This window comes from Armigeres subalbatus, chromosome 1, assembly GCF_024139115.2.
Source record: "Armigeres subalbatus isolate Guangzhou_Male chromosome 1, GZ_Asu_2, whole genome shotgun sequence".
In the NCBI taxonomy this organism is placed as follows: domain Eukaryota; kingdom Metazoa; phylum Arthropoda; class Insecta; order Diptera; family Culicidae; genus Armigeres; species Armigeres subalbatus.
Window position 1 is genome coordinate 153,149,464 of NC_085139.1, and position 16,907 is coordinate 153,166,370.

At 36.8% G+C, this 16,907-nt stretch overlaps 1 protein-coding gene across 1 annotated transcript in view; it reads left to right on the plus strand.

The window, feature by feature from the left end:
* Positions 1–7,267: 7,267 nt before the first annotated feature.
* The window catches only part of LOC134207490 (uncharacterized), a 28,390-nt gene continuing 18,750 nt past the window's right edge, over positions 7,268–16,907 (plus strand). Inside the window, exon 1 of the mRNA XM_062683202.1 lies at positions 7,268–8,161. Coding sequence (XP_062539186.1) covers positions 7,984–8,161 — 178 coding nt within the window. The 5' untranslated portion in view covers positions 7,268–7,983. The remainder of the gene's footprint in view (positions 8,162–16,907) is intronic.

Genomic DNA, 16,907 nt, shown 5'->3' on the forward strand with positions numbered 1-16,907 from the left:
AGAATGACAAAAAAGAAAGCATCCTCTTCTTCCATGCATATTCGTGCATATAGGAATGCACCGAATTGGTTATATAAAATTTTTATTGGCTTTGATAAGAATTGAAAATTTCAATAGCTTATCGTTAAGTTTCAATAGCTTTCTTAAGTTTCAATGAAATTGAAATGAATCTAAATGACACCCAGTAGGTATAGTAAAGAAAGACGTAAGTCCTACGTCAAAAGATTCAATTTTACCATACTAGCTTCGTTTGTATTCATTCTGATTCAAAATAGCAGCAAGCTCAATTAAAAGTTGCGTTTAATTAGGGGAACGGTTCGGCACTTCATCTCATAGCTCCTATTTCCATCCCATCAAAAACAAAGCAATGAAAAGGAATTTGGTTTGTTTCTTATTTTTATGATTTTTTTCACAAGTGAGTACCCGTGATAGCAAAAAGAAGCGACGAGATTGGTGCTGTATTTCTTTGTTTGGCGATGAGATGAATATATGTACAGTGAGATGGAAAACTGAACAGTTCCCCTACATGTTCCAACAAACTTTTTCGTGAAAATGCCGAAAAATCAATACTTGAATGAAAATTTCAAAAAACAGATTTTTATTATGTAAATTTATAGAATGTATTTGTTTTTCGCTCCAAACTTATGACTGATTTGGTGAAAAAAAATCATAAATTTACCGATTATTCATACCAAGCATAAGGTAATTTTTCTACAAAGGTAAAGTAATCCCAAATATCACTGACTTGATAGTACCGCCAATAGTAAACCTTGCGCGCAAAGCAAAAAATTGCCATTCTGGACTATATGATGTGGTCACGGTCAAATGCACGACTCCCTGGACATTGTGAATATAATACAAATTCGTGCAATATGGTAGGCATCAGAGTTTGCTGTGTTACATAAGTCAGATAAGCTGGAAGATATTTACAAAATCAACAAAAAAATCTACAACATAATATACATTCGCGGGCATTCCTTGTAGAAGAGTTCAACTTGTAAGTGAAGTTCATTCAACTATGACCTTCTCTTGGTCGCTTAACACAGCTTACTACGATCATTACTCACTTTATTTTGCGACTATTTAAAACTACCAGGTAAAACATAAAACTGGCCAGAAACCCATAAGATTAAGTAGTCTAATAGACCTTTTTATCTCCACACCATTCACATTTCCATGTTTAGCTTCCGCATCCTACGTACACGATGTTAGAGGTACACTACCCGCCAAAAGTATGGAAGCGCAAAATAAGTATTACAACACCTACTTTGAATATTGCAACACCCCCAAAAAGTTTAGCATCACTACAGAACTCCCATATTCCCATCGGATCTTTTCCATTTAGAATAATGGGACCTTCAACAAAATTGTTCACGACGATAAGTGCATTAGGCCGGACGTCAATTTAGCTCCCTGGGTGCCTTGGCCACTGGTGGACATCCGGATGCTCCGGATTCTGGAACACGTGTGAAGTCACAATTTAATAAATGCATTCATTCCAGCGAGATGCGGTTTCATCATCTTTCGTAATCGCAATATGACAGGAAAATCAATGCTGACTGACGTTTGCTTGACCAGTTAGTGGTAGCCTCCCACTGATTCTCCGGGAGTTCCGGAACATCCGGTAAAGTGGTCAATTATTAATATTCGTCCCAGAAAGCTGCGATTTTTTCTAAACGGTTGGTGGAAGCATTGTCAGAGAAAAATCAATCCAAGCATCACTAATTGACCCTAAGTGGTCTCCCAGTATTCCTTCGGAAGATCCGGAACATCCAGTAAAGTGGCCAATTATTTAAATTCGTCCCAGAAAGCTGCGATTTTTTCTAAACGGTTTGTGGAAGCATTGTCAGAGAAAATCAGAGCAAGCATCACTAATTGACCTTAAGGGTCTCCAGTGTTCTTCCGGAAGATCCGGAACATCCGGTAAAGTGGTCAATTTTTAAATTACGTCCCAGCAAGCTGCGAGTTTTTCTAAAACGTCTGTGGTAGCATTGTGAGAGTAAAATCAATGCAAGCACCACTTATTGACCAGTGGATAATCCAGTGAAGTGGTCATATTTAATGGTTTTATAATGCATCCCAGAAAACTGCGATTTTTCCTATACCGTTTGTACAGGCAAACCTCAATGAGTCGATAATGAAGACTCGTTTAAATATCGAGACGTGGAATAGAGAATCATTGAAAATTTGCCATAAGACGAGTTTATACCATCCCATTGAATTATCTAGTTAATTAAACTTTCTTGGATCTACTGGTTATCAAGGGAACAAATGCAACATTAGACTTCGAAATATACAGGAAGCCCACCAACACCATGAGAGTCATCCCATACACATCAAATCATTCGTATCAGCATAAAATGGCAGCTTTTCATCACATGATCCACAGGATGCAGACGATTCCCCTGAGCGAAGAAGGAAAAACGAAGGAGCTACAACACATCTTGGAAACAGCGAGGATCAACGGATACAAGGAAAGAACAATACAAGCAATCATCAACAAAAAGCAGAGGAACCTACGGAAAAACGAACTGACAACACTGACACCGATCGATGAACCGATGAAGAGGGTATCGGTCCCCTATCATCACCCACCAGCTACGCCATCGACTGAGGAAATTCGGCATCGATTTAGTATTCTCCAGCAGAAGCAATCAACTGAAGACACTTTGGGCTCTACTAAGGATAGAGTAGAAATGTTAAATAAGGCCGGGGTTTATCAAATTAATTGTTCACAGTGTGATAAAGTATATGTAGGTCAAACAAAAAGATCGTTAGATGTAAGGTTCAAAGAACATATTGCAGAAGTAAGTAAGGCTAAGAGGGAAACTGATAAGGGATTGAATTATGAGTTTAGGTCTAAGGTAGCTGAACATGTATATCAAGAAAATCATTCAATTACGACATCAAACATTAAAATTTTAAGAAATGTCTCTTCTCCGTGGAAACTTGATGTTTCTGAGAGCTTGGAAATCTACCGACAGGTACAAACGCGGTTGTTGAATAAAGATAAAGGAAATGGTAGCTCCTGGCTCTTCAAGTTTATACCTAAGCATTAAGCGCAACAAGCGAGTAGAAGTAAGCACCGTACGAAATGTAACTAGATAAGTACCTAGATAAATTATTATACCTACGCATAGTATGAATAGTGTAAGTTGCGATCATTTTCTTCAAGTCGAGTCAAGTACGAGACACTGAAGACGGCCTTACTGTTGAGGTCGAAATACGTATCTGTCAAGATACAATTAAGTGGTGGAATTCAATGGGATGGTATAAACTCGTCTTATGGCAAGTGAAGACATTCCACTAAAAAGCTCAAAATAATTTTCTTATTGAAAATTTGTTTGAAGGGACCATCACAGTAACCCAGAATATTTTTTTCAATATGTCATATTTTGCCCCCATGAGTCAATATCGAGTCATAGAACATCAACTCATAGAGGTTTGACTGTAATAGTAATGCCAGAGTTAAATCAATGCGAGCATCTCCCATTGACGCCTGGTGGCCACCTAGTAATCCTCCGGGAGCTTTAGAATATCCGGAGAAGTGGTAAATTTCTGTAATTTAACTCAGAAAGCTGCAACATTCTGAAAATCGCTTGTTGTAAAAATGTCAGAGCTAATTCAATACATATATCAACCAGTCGTTCTCCTCGGATGGTCCTCTAGAAGTTCTGGAACATTCGGTGAAGTGGTCCATTTTTAAATTCGTCTTAGTAATCCTCCGTCGTAAGTTAGATGTAGCAATATGAAAGCAAAATTTCACTGAGTGGTCCTCAGGAATAGATCTGTGCGCCGCCACCATCAAAATGAATTGTATGAAAATATACCACGTCCAAATATTTTTTTACAACGCCGATGGCTATTGTAGGCAGTAGGATTATGGATTTCGAACTTTTTTCCAAAAGAGCATTAACAGTAAAGTCAAGTTCAGTTTTCCAGTTTCGTCTAACTCCTGTCAGAAATACATATTTTCCACCATGTTCATATGGCATTTTTCCACTTCTAATAATGCAGAATATAATCTCATTTCCGATATAGTTTATAAATCGGAATCACCCAAAATTATTTCAAACAATTTTGTAAAAATTTCTTCAGATTCAAATCAGGAATATCTTCGAGAATTTCTTAAGAACGTTGTTAAAAAAATCCTTCAAGAATTTTGTTATGAATTCTTTTAGGAACTCCTTCAGATATTCGCATAAAAATTCTATCGTAAAATCTTTCTGGAAGGGAATTTCGGAGCTATTCCTGGATTTTTCTTGAGAATACCTTGAGAAATTTTTGGGGGAATTCCGAAACGAATCTATAAAGGGATATCTGGATCAATTCTCCACGTAATTTCCGCAGAAATTCCTGGTCATTTTTTGGCAGAATTCCTTGTGGAATACAAGCCCCTCCTTGTGGAAGAAAAAGTGGGAGCATTTCTGGGAGTATTTTCAGGTTAACTTCTTTATAATATTGCAAGAGTATTTCCTGAAAATAAATCGTGAACGGTTTTCTGGGTGATTTCTGGGGAATTCCTGAAAGAACTTCTAAAAAATTTCCAAACGGTTTTCTGACGGAATGCGGAATGAGAAATTTCAGGAAAAAATATCGGAGATCGGAGATAGGTGGGCTTAAAAGAATTCCATGTGTATTTAGAAACGAATTCAGAGGAAATTTCTGTATAGTTCTCAAAGTAATTTATGTAGAGATTTTGGGGAATTTCTGGAGTAGGTCCTAGTGGAATTTTCGGACTCCAGTGGAATTTCCGGAGGAATTCCTGCAAAAAAATTCAAGGGGATTTCTTGGAAGAACGGACGGAAAAACATTTGGAGGAATTCCTGGAGAAATTTCCGGTACACTTCCTGAAAAACTCCCGGAGGTATTCCTGGAGGAAATTCTTGAGTAGTTCATGAAGGAACTTCTTAAGGAATTTTCCGGAGGAATTCGAAGGACTTCTGGAGGAATTCTAGAGGAACTTCCGAAGGAATTCCTGGAGGAGCTTCCTGAGGAATTTCTGGAGGAATTCCTGGAGAAACTTTCGGAAGCAGTCCTGGAAGGTGAAGGATCTTCCGGAAAAATTCCTGGAAAGAATTTCTGGAGGAACTTCCGAAGGAATTCCTGGAGGAGCTTCCTAGGGAGTTTCTGGAAGAACTTCCAAAGGAATTCCTGGAGGAACTTCTGGGGGAATTCCTGGAGGAACTTCCGGAGGAATTCCTGGAGGAACTTCTGGAGGAATTCCTGGAGGAACTTATGGAGGAATTCTCGAAGGAATTTCCAGAGGGACATCCGAAGGAATTCCTGGAGGAATTTTGGGAAGGATTTCCTGGAGCAACTTCGGAAGGAATTCCTGGAGAAACTTCCGAAGGAATTCCTTGAGGAACTTCCGATGGAATTCCTGGAGGAACTTCTGAAGAAATTCCTGGAGGAACTTCTGAAGAAATTCCTGGAGGAACTTCTGAAGGAATTCCTGGAGGAACTTCCGAAGGAATTCTTGGAGCAACTTCCGAAGGAACTCTTGGAGGAACTTCCAAAGGAATTCCTGGAGGAACTGCGAAGGAATTCCTGGAGGAACTTCCGAAGGAATTCCTCGAGGAACTTCGAAGGAATTCCTGGAGGAACTCCCGAAGGAATTCCTGGAGAACTCCCGAAGGAATTCCTGGAGGAACTTCGAAGGAATTCCTGGAGGAACTTCCGAAGGAATTCCTGGAGGAACTTCCGAAGGAATTCCTGGAGGAACTTCCGAAGGAATTCCTGGAGGAACTTCCGAAGGAATTCCTGGAGGAACTTCCGAATGAATTCCTGGAATTCCTGGGAGGTCTTCCGAAGGAATTCCTGGAAGGTCTTCCGAAGGAATTCCTAGAAAGTCTTCCGCAAAAATTCCTAGAAGGACTTCCGGAGGAATTCCTACAATTTTACCACAATCGGCTTAGAAAAAGTCGCAGCTTTTTAGGACGAGATTAAAGAATTGGCCACTTCACCGGATGTCCCGGATCTTCCGGAGGAACAATACGAGGCCACTTGGGATCAATTAGTGATGCTTGCATTGATTTTTCTCTGGCAATGCTCCCTCAAACCGTTTAGAAAAAGTCGCAGCTTCCTGGAGCGAATTTTAAAAATTGACCACTTCATCGGATGTTCCGGAATTTGCGGAGGACCACTGGGAGGCCATCTGTGGTCAATGAGTAATGCTTGCATTGATTTTGCTCTGATAATTCTGCCACAATCGACTTTGAAAAAGTCGCAGCTTTCTGTGATGAATTTCAAAATTTAACCACTTTACCGGATGTTCCGAAACTCCCGGAGGACCACTGGGAGGACGCCAAGGGTCAAGCAAGCGTAAATCAGCATTGATTTTTCTGTCATATTGCGATTACAAAAGATGATGAGCATTTGGCATGTCGCTAGAATGAATAGATGTATTAAGCGGTGACTTCACACGTGGTTCAGAATCCGGATAATCCGCGGTCTACCTGGTGGCCAGGGCACTCCAAAGAGCTAAATTGTCCTCTTTCGCAATGCACTTATCGCCGTGATAAATTTTGTAGAAGGTTCCACCATTCTAAATGTAAAGGATCCGACGATAAATCTTCACGAATATTCCGGAAAGTTCCGGAGTGATGCTAAACTTTTCGGAGTGTTGCAATATTCAAAGCAGGTGTTGCAATACTTATTTTTGCGCTTCCATACTTTTGGCGGGTAGTGTACTTAATCAACCTACTTCCGCGCAACTGACCACTAGGCCATTACGCACTGAAAACGCTGTTTTTATATCCATCGCATTTGAGCTTCGTAATCTGAAGTGAACCATTATGTCTCAATCTGAAAGTAATTAATGCCACAAGGAGTCATATTTCTGTCAGTGAAACTAAGGCTCAATAAAATAAGGTCGAAAACAAAGTTTTGGAGTTTCATATAAAAACAGTGATCATACAACACAACGTTTGAAGATTCTATGTTTAAAATTACGTTTCCGAAGATTATTGATGTCTAAATTATAAATAAAAAAATATATAAATCACAAATTTTTTATTAGAAATTACCAATGAATATTTCAGACGACTTGTTTATTTAATTTGTGATAAAACGTATTTCCTTTCCTACAAAGCGTATTTATTTCATCATTTTGTTTTCTTAATTCCTTTCATTATCTGCCAATGTGTGGTGTCCTTGTTGCTTCCCAGCATGCATTTCTACTGTTTCTGTCACCGAATTGGTTCAACGATGATATTCTTGAAACGATCCGCCAGGTTAGTAGCGAAAAAAAAGATAATTAATCCTCACCGTAGAAGGCCAAACTGCCGAATCAAAGCAACCGTAGTACAAATTTCACACTCTTTCGCATATTGGCGAACGCCGATGTAGGTACCTATGGATCTCCAGCATGCATGTAAGGGAAGGTAGCTCGAAGGCAACCGAACCGAAACCGCATACCCAAGCTTAATAGCGCAATGCAAAAGAATTAGCATTTCAATCTACCTTCGACTTTTGCCGCGGCAAGACACTATACTAACGCGAAACCGTTTTGGTGTGATTATTTTCCTACTAATCGACTTCTAGAGGGCAGTGCCAATAGATCGTGCCCAGTAGACACGAGATAGATCTTGTGAGACTGGAGAATCAAATAGTACCCGTTCGGAGAAATACCTGCTACCTGACCGAGATTGTATCAGAAGTTGTGTGAGTGTTTGCATCAGCATTCGTCGGTTGCTAGTGATATTGAAAGTTTCGTTCTCGAAACAGTATTTTCTTCCGACCACTAGCCGCGTGAGCTCAGCTGGTAAAGTGAGAGGAATCGTAATAAAAATTGAAGAGATGTGATGTCTGGGTAGTTCAGTGCAAACAACTCCCCAGTAAAACAGCTCAAGGATTTTGTGCAACAGTAGGCGAATGGGTTGTGAAAAACGATCGTTTGGTTGAACCTTCAGATCAAGAAGATAACAAATAATTAACAAAGAAGTTGAACCGAAAGTGTGCGGTGAATGAAAGTAAACCACAATGAAAATGAGAATAACGTCCTGCAATCGATTGGCAGCAGCTATTCTCTTGTTATCACTTGCACACCATGTGCGCTGCCGCGATAACGACTTGGCCGAGAGTAAAAGCGAGAAACTTCGCAATCCAAGCAGGCTACGGGCGGGTAAATCCAGTGCAAGGATTGTCGAGAAAACCATCAGTAAGTGCGTTGTTAGATAACATTTAGTGCTTAGTTTGGAGTGCACCGGAGCCAAGCTTTCCGATAATTATGACATGCCACAGCAGGTTCTAAAAGCAAATAGCATACGGCACTTTAACTCAACTTAATAACACAAGTTATGATTGGTCACGATAGTCGCGATGCCGCGAGTTTAATTTTGTGCTGCTAGTATGGCTAAGTGTGTCAATGGGCTAAATGGGTTTGCCTTGGTAATAGTAACCTTCAATCTTAATTTCAGCACAGTTTTCCTTTATAGAACTCTATATTTAGACCACTTGTTTGTTATCTAATTAAATGTCGACGAGAGTTCGTCCATAACAAAGTTGCTGAAAATAAATGACATCTTAAATTGCAGTTAATTTTAATTTCACACTTTCATTTCAAAGCGAAGTAGAATATGAAGAAATCGAAAATTTCAAATTGGCAATACACTAAAGCAATATCTTGTTTGCCTTGTTTGAATGTTACTTTGAAGTTTGTAAAAAGTGAAAGTAGAGTTCTTGAATATGTATTCAGCTTTTTTGAATGCTCGATGCCTAAATGTTTGAGGGACATCGCAATGCATGTATGGATTAATTTATTGTAATGTAATATACTGCCGTTATACGCATATTTGTCCCATGTTTGCTGGGATTCCCTATATACATGGGACAATTATGCATATAACGGCAGTATATGAGTACTATAAATTTTATTAGATTTGATAGGTTTTAAAATTGTACTGATATTTAATAATCTAAAGTTCCGAATAGATATCCATATACTTCCCAAAAAACCTTAGCAGTCCCATATCGATAGAAAATAAATTAAATATGGGACAGTTAGGCTTGTAGCTTGTAGGTTTCAAATGCTCTGCTATTCCTATGCATTGTGATTATTATACATGTCACATGAGATACACTTTCATGCAATTTCAGCCCTCGAAAACTCTCAATTAATAACTGTGTGGCAGATTCAGTTCTAAATGTGGGAGTTATGTTGGAAATTTGATCTTGAGTTCTAAGTGAAGGCTATACTAAATATTAACTGTACTGAACACTCCTTCACTCGAACCCTCGAGCAAGAAAGAATATCGATTTAGAGAGTTTTTAAATTAGTGTGGAGAAACTAATTGCAATCAGCGATGCCAGGATTTACTACTAATTAGAGAACACAATGCGTACGAGAGAGTTTTCTTTGTTGTCGGTGTTTCAAATTAAGGGATAAGCCTCACGGAATCCAAAACTTTCAGCATGCGTGAAATTATAAAAATGTGCGTGACTACCATTTTGAATGCCCTTGAAAACGCGAGTGCATTTAGTTTTGAATTTCGGGAGGCTCGTCCTTAGAATGCATGATTATATGCACTGGCGGTGCCAGAGCTCTAATAATGGTAATTGATTTATTTATTATTGGGTGTAAAGTTAGTAAAAAACTACAATTGGAGGCGTCAATCAGTCGAGCGATAAATCAATTAAAAAAAAGTGTCAGACAATTTCAAATATTACGATACTTTTTATTGCATTTTATCTTCTATGATATGCAATACAATCGCCTAATGCAATACAGAAAATCTCTAGAAATGTGTGTTTTGGAATGTTTTTCCAAAAACCTCCAACTCAAACATTATTTCAGGTATTCCTTCGGATCCACAAAATCCTTTCCACAAATCTAGGACAAGATTTCCAAACGAATTGTTAACGGAAGTGACAACGGAACTCCTGAAGGCAATTCCGACATTAAATTTGTGCAAGGAACTCTTAGAGCATTCCTCCAAGTATTTTTTTTTTCGAAATTCACTTTTGGGGTTTTTTTCAGAAAATACTCTGGAAATTACTTCAGAAATAAATCCAGAAATTCTGTTTTCCATTTCTTTTGAAAAAAATTCTGAAATTTCTTTGGAAATTTCTTTACGAATGCTTTTACAAATACCTTCGAAATTTCCTTTAAATTTCCGATGGAATGTCTTAGGAAATTAAAAAAATCGATAGAATTCCTGGATGAAGTTTTGAAGCAAATTCGTAAGAGCTCAAAAAATTTCTTCCAAGAAATGCCGAAAGGATTTCTTAAGGAATACTGGAAGAATTTATTTAAGAAATTCCTGAAATTATTTCTGAAGCAGTCACTTTAAAAAAAAGTTCGAATGAATTCCCAAACTATTCCGCAGACATTCCTAACGGCATTTCCAAAGAAAAAAACAAATTTCCGAAGGAATTTTCGCAAGGAAATTTCGGAATGTTTGCCTGAAGCAATTTCCGTAGGTATTCCCGAAGAATTTTCGTAGGAATTCTGAACAAATTTTCAAAGCCGTTTCCGATGTGAATTCTAAAATAATTTTATAAAAAAAAATCGATGGAATTTCTAAGGAATTTTCGAAGAAATCTCGGAAGGAATTTCTTAAGAAATCTACAAAGTAATTTCCTGAGAATTTGCCAAAAGAATCCTTGGAGGAAATTCCGAAGAAATTCTTGGAGGAATTCACAAAGAAATTCAAGAATTTCGGATATCCCCTTCGAAGATTCCTTTAGGAATTCGTTTGGAAATTCCTGAAAGTAATTCCAACAAAATTTCCTTCATCAGTTCCTTCAGAAATTCGTTTAGAAATTCTTGTCCCAAATCTTTTCAAGTCCTAAGAACAGGAAATTCTTTCTAAAATACATTTGGAAATTCCTCAGGATTTCTTCTACAATTACTGCAGAAAATCTTCCACTAATCTCTTTGGGAGCTCCCCCAGGAATAATTTATAAAATTCTTCCTGTAGGGATTATTTAGAAAAACCTCCCGAAAGACCTTTGTAAATTTCTTCGGAAATTCCTATGTAATGTTCCTTCCAAAATTCATGCAAGAGTTATTCCAGAAATTTAATAGCAAAAAAAATCTTCCGGAAAATTATGGAAGAATAAAAAAGGAAATACTAAAGGAATTTTCGGTGATGTTTCTAACAGACATTTCAAAAGATTTCCTAAAGAAATTTCGTAAGGAATTTCTAAAGAATTGTTAAAAACATTCCCAAAATAATTTCCAAATAAAATTTACGAAGAATTCCTAAAAAAATTCTAAAGGATTTTCTTAAGGGATTCTTAATGAATGCCCAAACGAAAATTTCGAGTGAACTTCAAAATGAATCTCCGAAAGTCTAAAGGAATTTCTGCAAGAATTGCTTAAAAAATTCCGGAGGAATGACCGAAGGAATTTCCTGAGAATTTGCAGAATGAATCCTTGGAGGAAATTTCAAAGAAGTTCTTGGAGGAATTCACAGCGAAATTCGAAAGAGCTTCCGGAGGAATTTCTGAAGAAATTCCTGAACAAAATTCCGAAGGATTTTCAAGAATTTCTCCCTCGAGTTTCCAAAGGGATTTCTTGAGAAAGTACTGGCAGAATTCTTAAAGAACATTGAACATTGAATTCTAATAAGAATATGAAAATTCTATAAGAATATTCTGAGACTTCGAGATTCCGAGATTCGAATCTGAGAATCTGATATTCTAGGTTTCTGAAATTCCGAGATTCTGAGGTTCTGAGATTCTGAAATACTGTGATTCTGAGTTTCCGAGATTCTGAGATTCTGAATTTTGAGATTCTGAGATACTTAGATTCTGAAATTCTGAGATTCTGAGATTCTGAGATTCTGAGGTTCTGAGATTCTGAGATTCTGAGATTTTCATATTTTTAAATTCTAAGATTCTGAGATTTTCAGATTTTTAAATTCTAAGATTCTGAGATTCTGAGATTTTGAGATTTTTAAATTCTGAGATTCTGAGATTTTGAGATTTTCAAATTCCCAGATTCTGAGATTCTGAGATTCTGAAATTCTAAGATTCTGAGATTCTGAGATTCTGAGATTCTGAGATTCTGAGATTCTGAGATTCTGAGATTCTGAGATTCTGAGATTCTGAGATTCTGAAATTCTGAGGTTCTGAGATTCTGAGATTCTGAGATTCTGAGATTCTGAGATTCTGAAATTCTGAGATTCTGAGATTCTGAGATTCTGAGATTCTGAGATTCTGAGATTCTGAGATTCTAAGATTCTAAGATTCTGAGATTCTGAGATTCTGAGATTCTGAGATTCTGAGATTCTGAGATTTTGAGATTCTGAGATTCTGAAATTCTGAAATTCTGAGGTTCTGAGATTCTGAGATTCTGAGATTCTGAAATTCTGAGATTCTGAGATTCTGAGATTCTGAGATTTTGAGATTCTGAGATTATGAGATTCTGAGATTCTGAGATTCTGAAATTCTAAGATTCTGAGATTCTGAAATTCTAAGATTCTGAGATTCTGAGATTCTGAGATTCTGAGATTCTGAGATTCTGAGATCCTGAGATTCTGAGATCCTGAAATTCTGAGGTTCTGAGATTCTGAGATTCTGAGATTCTGAAATTCTGAGATTCTGAGATCCTGAGATTTTGAGATTCTGAGATTCTGAGATTCTGAAATTCTGAGATTCTGAGATTCTGAGATTTTGAGATTCTGAGATTCTGAGATTCTGAGATTCTGAGATTCTGAGATTCTGAGATTCTGAGATTCTGAGATTCTGAGATTCTGAGATTCTAAGATTCTGAGATTCTGAAATTCTAAGATTCTGAGATTCTGAGATTCTGAGATTCTGAGATTCTGAGATTCTGAGATTCTGAGATTCTGAGATTCTGAGATTCTGAGATTCTGAGATTCTGAGATTCTGAGATTCTGAGATTCTGAGATTTTGAGATGTTGAGATTCTGAGATTCTGAAATTCTGAGATTCTGAGATTCTGAGATTCTGAACTTCTGAGAATCTGAGATTCTGAGATTCTGAGATTCTAAGATTCTGAGATTCTGAGATTTTGAGATTCTTAGATTCTGAGATTCTGAGATTCTGAGATTCTGAGATTCTGAGATTCTGAGATTCTGAGATTCTGAGATTCTGAGATTCTGAGATTCTGAGATTCTGAGATTCTGAGATTCTGAGATTCTGAGATTCTGAGATTCTGAGATTCTGAAATTCTGAGATTCTGAGATTCTGAAATTCTAAGATTCTGAGATTCTAAGATTCTGAGATTTTTAAATTCTGAGATTCTGAGATTCTGAGATTTTGAGATTCTGAGATTCTGAGATTCTGAGATTCTGAGATTCTGAGATTCTGAGATTCTGAAATTCTGAGATTCTGAGATTCTGAGATTCTGAGATTCTGAGATTCTGAGATTCTGAGATTCTGAGATTCTGAGATTCTGAGATTCTAAGATTCTGAAATTCTGAGATTTTGAGATTCTGAGATTCTGAGATTCTGAGATTCTGAGATTCTGAGATTCTGAGATTCTGAAACTCTGAGATTCTGAGATTCTGAGATTCTGAGATTCTGAGATTCTGAGATTCTGAGATTCTGAAACTCTGAGATTCTGAGATTCTGAGATTCTGAGATTCTGAGATTCTGAGATTCTGAGATTCTGAGATTCTGAGATTTTTAGATTCTGATTCCCAGATTTTGAGATTCTGAGATTCTGAAATTCTAAGATTCTGAGATTCTTAGATTCTGAAATTCTGAGATTCTGAGATTCTGAGATTCTGAGATTCTGAAATACTGAGGTTCTGAGATTCTGAGATTCTGAGATTCTGAGATTCTGAAATTCTGAGATTCTGAGATTCTGAGATTCTGAGTTTCTGAAATTCTAAGATTCTGAGATTCTGAGATTCTGAGTTTCTGAAATTCTAAGATCCTGAGATTCTGAGATTCTGAGATTCTGAGATTCTAAGATTCTGAGATTCTGAGATTCTAAGATTCTGAGATTCTGAGATTCTGAGATTCTGAGGTTTTGAGATTCTGAGATTCTGAGATTCTGAAATTCTGAGATTCTGAGATTCTAAGATTCTGAGATTCTGAGATTCTGAGATTCTGAGATTCTGAGATTCTGAGATTCTGAGATTCTGAGATTCTGAGGTTCTGAGATTCTGAGATTCTGAGATTTTTAAATTCTAAGATTCTGAGATTTTCAGATTTTTAAATTCTAAGATTCTGAGATTCTGAGATTTTTAAATTCTGAGATTCTGAGATTTTGAGATTTTTAAATTCCCAGATTCTGAGATTCTGAGATTCTCAAATTCTAAGATTCTGAGATTCTGAGATTCTCAAATTCTAAGATTCTGAGATTCTGAGATTCTGAGATTCTGAGATATCGAAATTCTGAAATTCTGAGGTTCTGAGATTCTGAGATTCTGAGATTCTGAAATTCTGAGATTCTGAGATTCTGAGATTCTGAGATTCTGAGATTCTGAGATTCTGAGATTCTGAGATTCTGAGATTCTGAGATTCTGAAATTCTAAGATTCTGAGATTCTTAAATTCTAAGATTCTGAGATTCTGAGATTCTGAGATTCTGAGATTCTGAAATTCTGAAATTCTGAAATTCTGAGATTCTGAGATTCTGAAATTCTGAGATTCTGAGGTTCTGAGGTTCTGAGATTCTGAGATTCTGAAATTCTGAAATTCTGAGGTTCTGAGATTTTGAGATTCTGAGATTCTGAGATTCTGAGATTCTGAGATTCTGAGATTCTGAGATTCTGAGATTCTGAGATTCTGAGATTCTGAGATTCTGAGATTCTGAGACTCTGAGATTCTGAGATTCTGAGATTCTGAGATTCTGAGATTCTGAGATTCTGAGATTCTGAGATTCTGAGATTCTGAGATTCTGAGATTCTGAGATTCTGAGATTCTGAGATTCTGAGATTCTGAGATTCTGAGATTCTGAGATTCTGAGATTCTGAGATTCTGAGATTCTGAGATTCTGAGATTCTGAGATTCTGAGATTCTGAGATTCTGAGATTCTGAGATTCTGAGATTCTGAGATTCTGAGGTTCTGAGATTCTGAGATTCTGAGATTTTCATATTTTTATATTCTGAGATTTTCAGATTTTTAAATTCTAGGATTCTGAGATTCTGAGATTTTGAGATTTTTAAATTCTGAGATTCTGAGATTCTGAGATTCTGAGATTCTGGGATTCTGGAATTCTAAGATTCTGAGATTTCGAGAATCTGAGATTCTGAGATTCTGAGATTCTGAGATTCTGAGATTCTGAGATTCTGAGATTCTGAGATTCTGAGATTCTGAGATTCTGAAATTCTGAGATTCTGAGATTCTGAGATTCTGAAATTCTGAGATTCTGAGATTGTGAGATTCTGAGATTCTGAGATTCTGAGATTCTGAGATTTTGAGATGTTGAGATTCTGAGATTCTGAAATTCTGAGATTCTGAGATTCTGAGGTTCTGAGATTCTGAGATTCTGAAATTCTGAAATTCTGAAATTCTGAGATTCTGAGATTCTGAGATTCTGAGATTTTGAGATTCTGAGATTTTGAGATTCTAAGATTCTGAGATTCTGAGATTTTGAGATTCTGAGATTCTGAGATTCTGAGATTCTGAGATTTTGAGATGTTGAGATTCTGAGATTCTGAAATTCTGAGATTCTGAAATTCTGAGATTCTGAAATTCTGAGATTCTGAGATTCTGAGATTCTGAGATTCTGAGATTCTGAGATTCTGAGATTCTGAGATTCTGAGATTCTGAGATTCTGAGATTCTGAGATTCTGAGATTTTGAGATTCTGAGATTTTGAGATTCTAAGATTCTGAGATTCTGAGATTTTGAGATTCTGAGATTCTGAGATTCTGAGATTCTAAGATTCTGAAATTCTGAGATTCTGAGATTCTGAAATTCTGAGATTCTGAAATTCTGAGATTCCGAGATTCCGAGATTCTAAGAATCTGAGATTCTGAGGTTCTACGATTTTGAGATTCTGAGAATCTGAGATTCTGAGGTTCTACAATTCTGAATACTGAGATTCTGTGATTCTGAGATTCTGAGAATCTAAGAATCTGAAATTCTAAGATTCTGAGATTTTTAAATTCTGTTATTCTGAGATTCTGAGATTTTGAGATCCTGAGATTTTGAGATTCTGAGATTCTGAGATTCTGAGATTCTGAGATTCTGAGAATCTAAGAATCTGAAATTCTGAGATTTTGAGATTCTGAGATTCTGAGATTCTGAGATTTTGAGGATAATGAGATTCTGAGATTCTGAGATTCTGAGATTCTGAGGATACTGAGATTCTGAGGATTCTGAGATTCTGAGATTCTGAGATTCTGAGATTCTGAGATTCTAAGATTCTGAGATTCTGAGATTCTGAGATTCTGAGATTCTGAGATTCTGAGATTCTGAAATACTGAGGTTCTGAGATTCTGAGATTCTGAGATTCTGAGATTCTGAGATTCTGAGATTCTGAAATTCTGAGATTCTGAGATTCTGAGATTTTGAGATTCTGAGATTCTGAAATTCTAAGATTCTGAGATTCTGAGATTCTGAGTTTCTGAAATTCTAAGATCCTGAGATTCTGAGATTCTGAGATTCTGAGATTCGGAGATTCTGAGATTCTGAGATTCTAAGATTCTGAGATTCTGAGATTCTAAGATTCTGAGATTCTGAGATTTTGAGATTCTGAGATTCTTAGATTCTGAGGTTTTGAGATTCTGAGATTCTGAGATTCTGAAATTCTGAGATTCTGAGATTCTAAGATTCTGAGATTTTGAGATTCTGAGATTCTGAGATTCTGAGATTCTGAGATTCTGAGATTCTGAGATTCTGAGGATTCTGAGGATTCTGAGATTCTGAGATTCTGAGATTCTGAGAATTTGAGATTCTGAGGGTCTGAGATTCTGAGATTTTGAGATTTTTATATTTTTATATTTTTAGATTTTTAGATTTTTTGGTTTTAGGGTTTTTA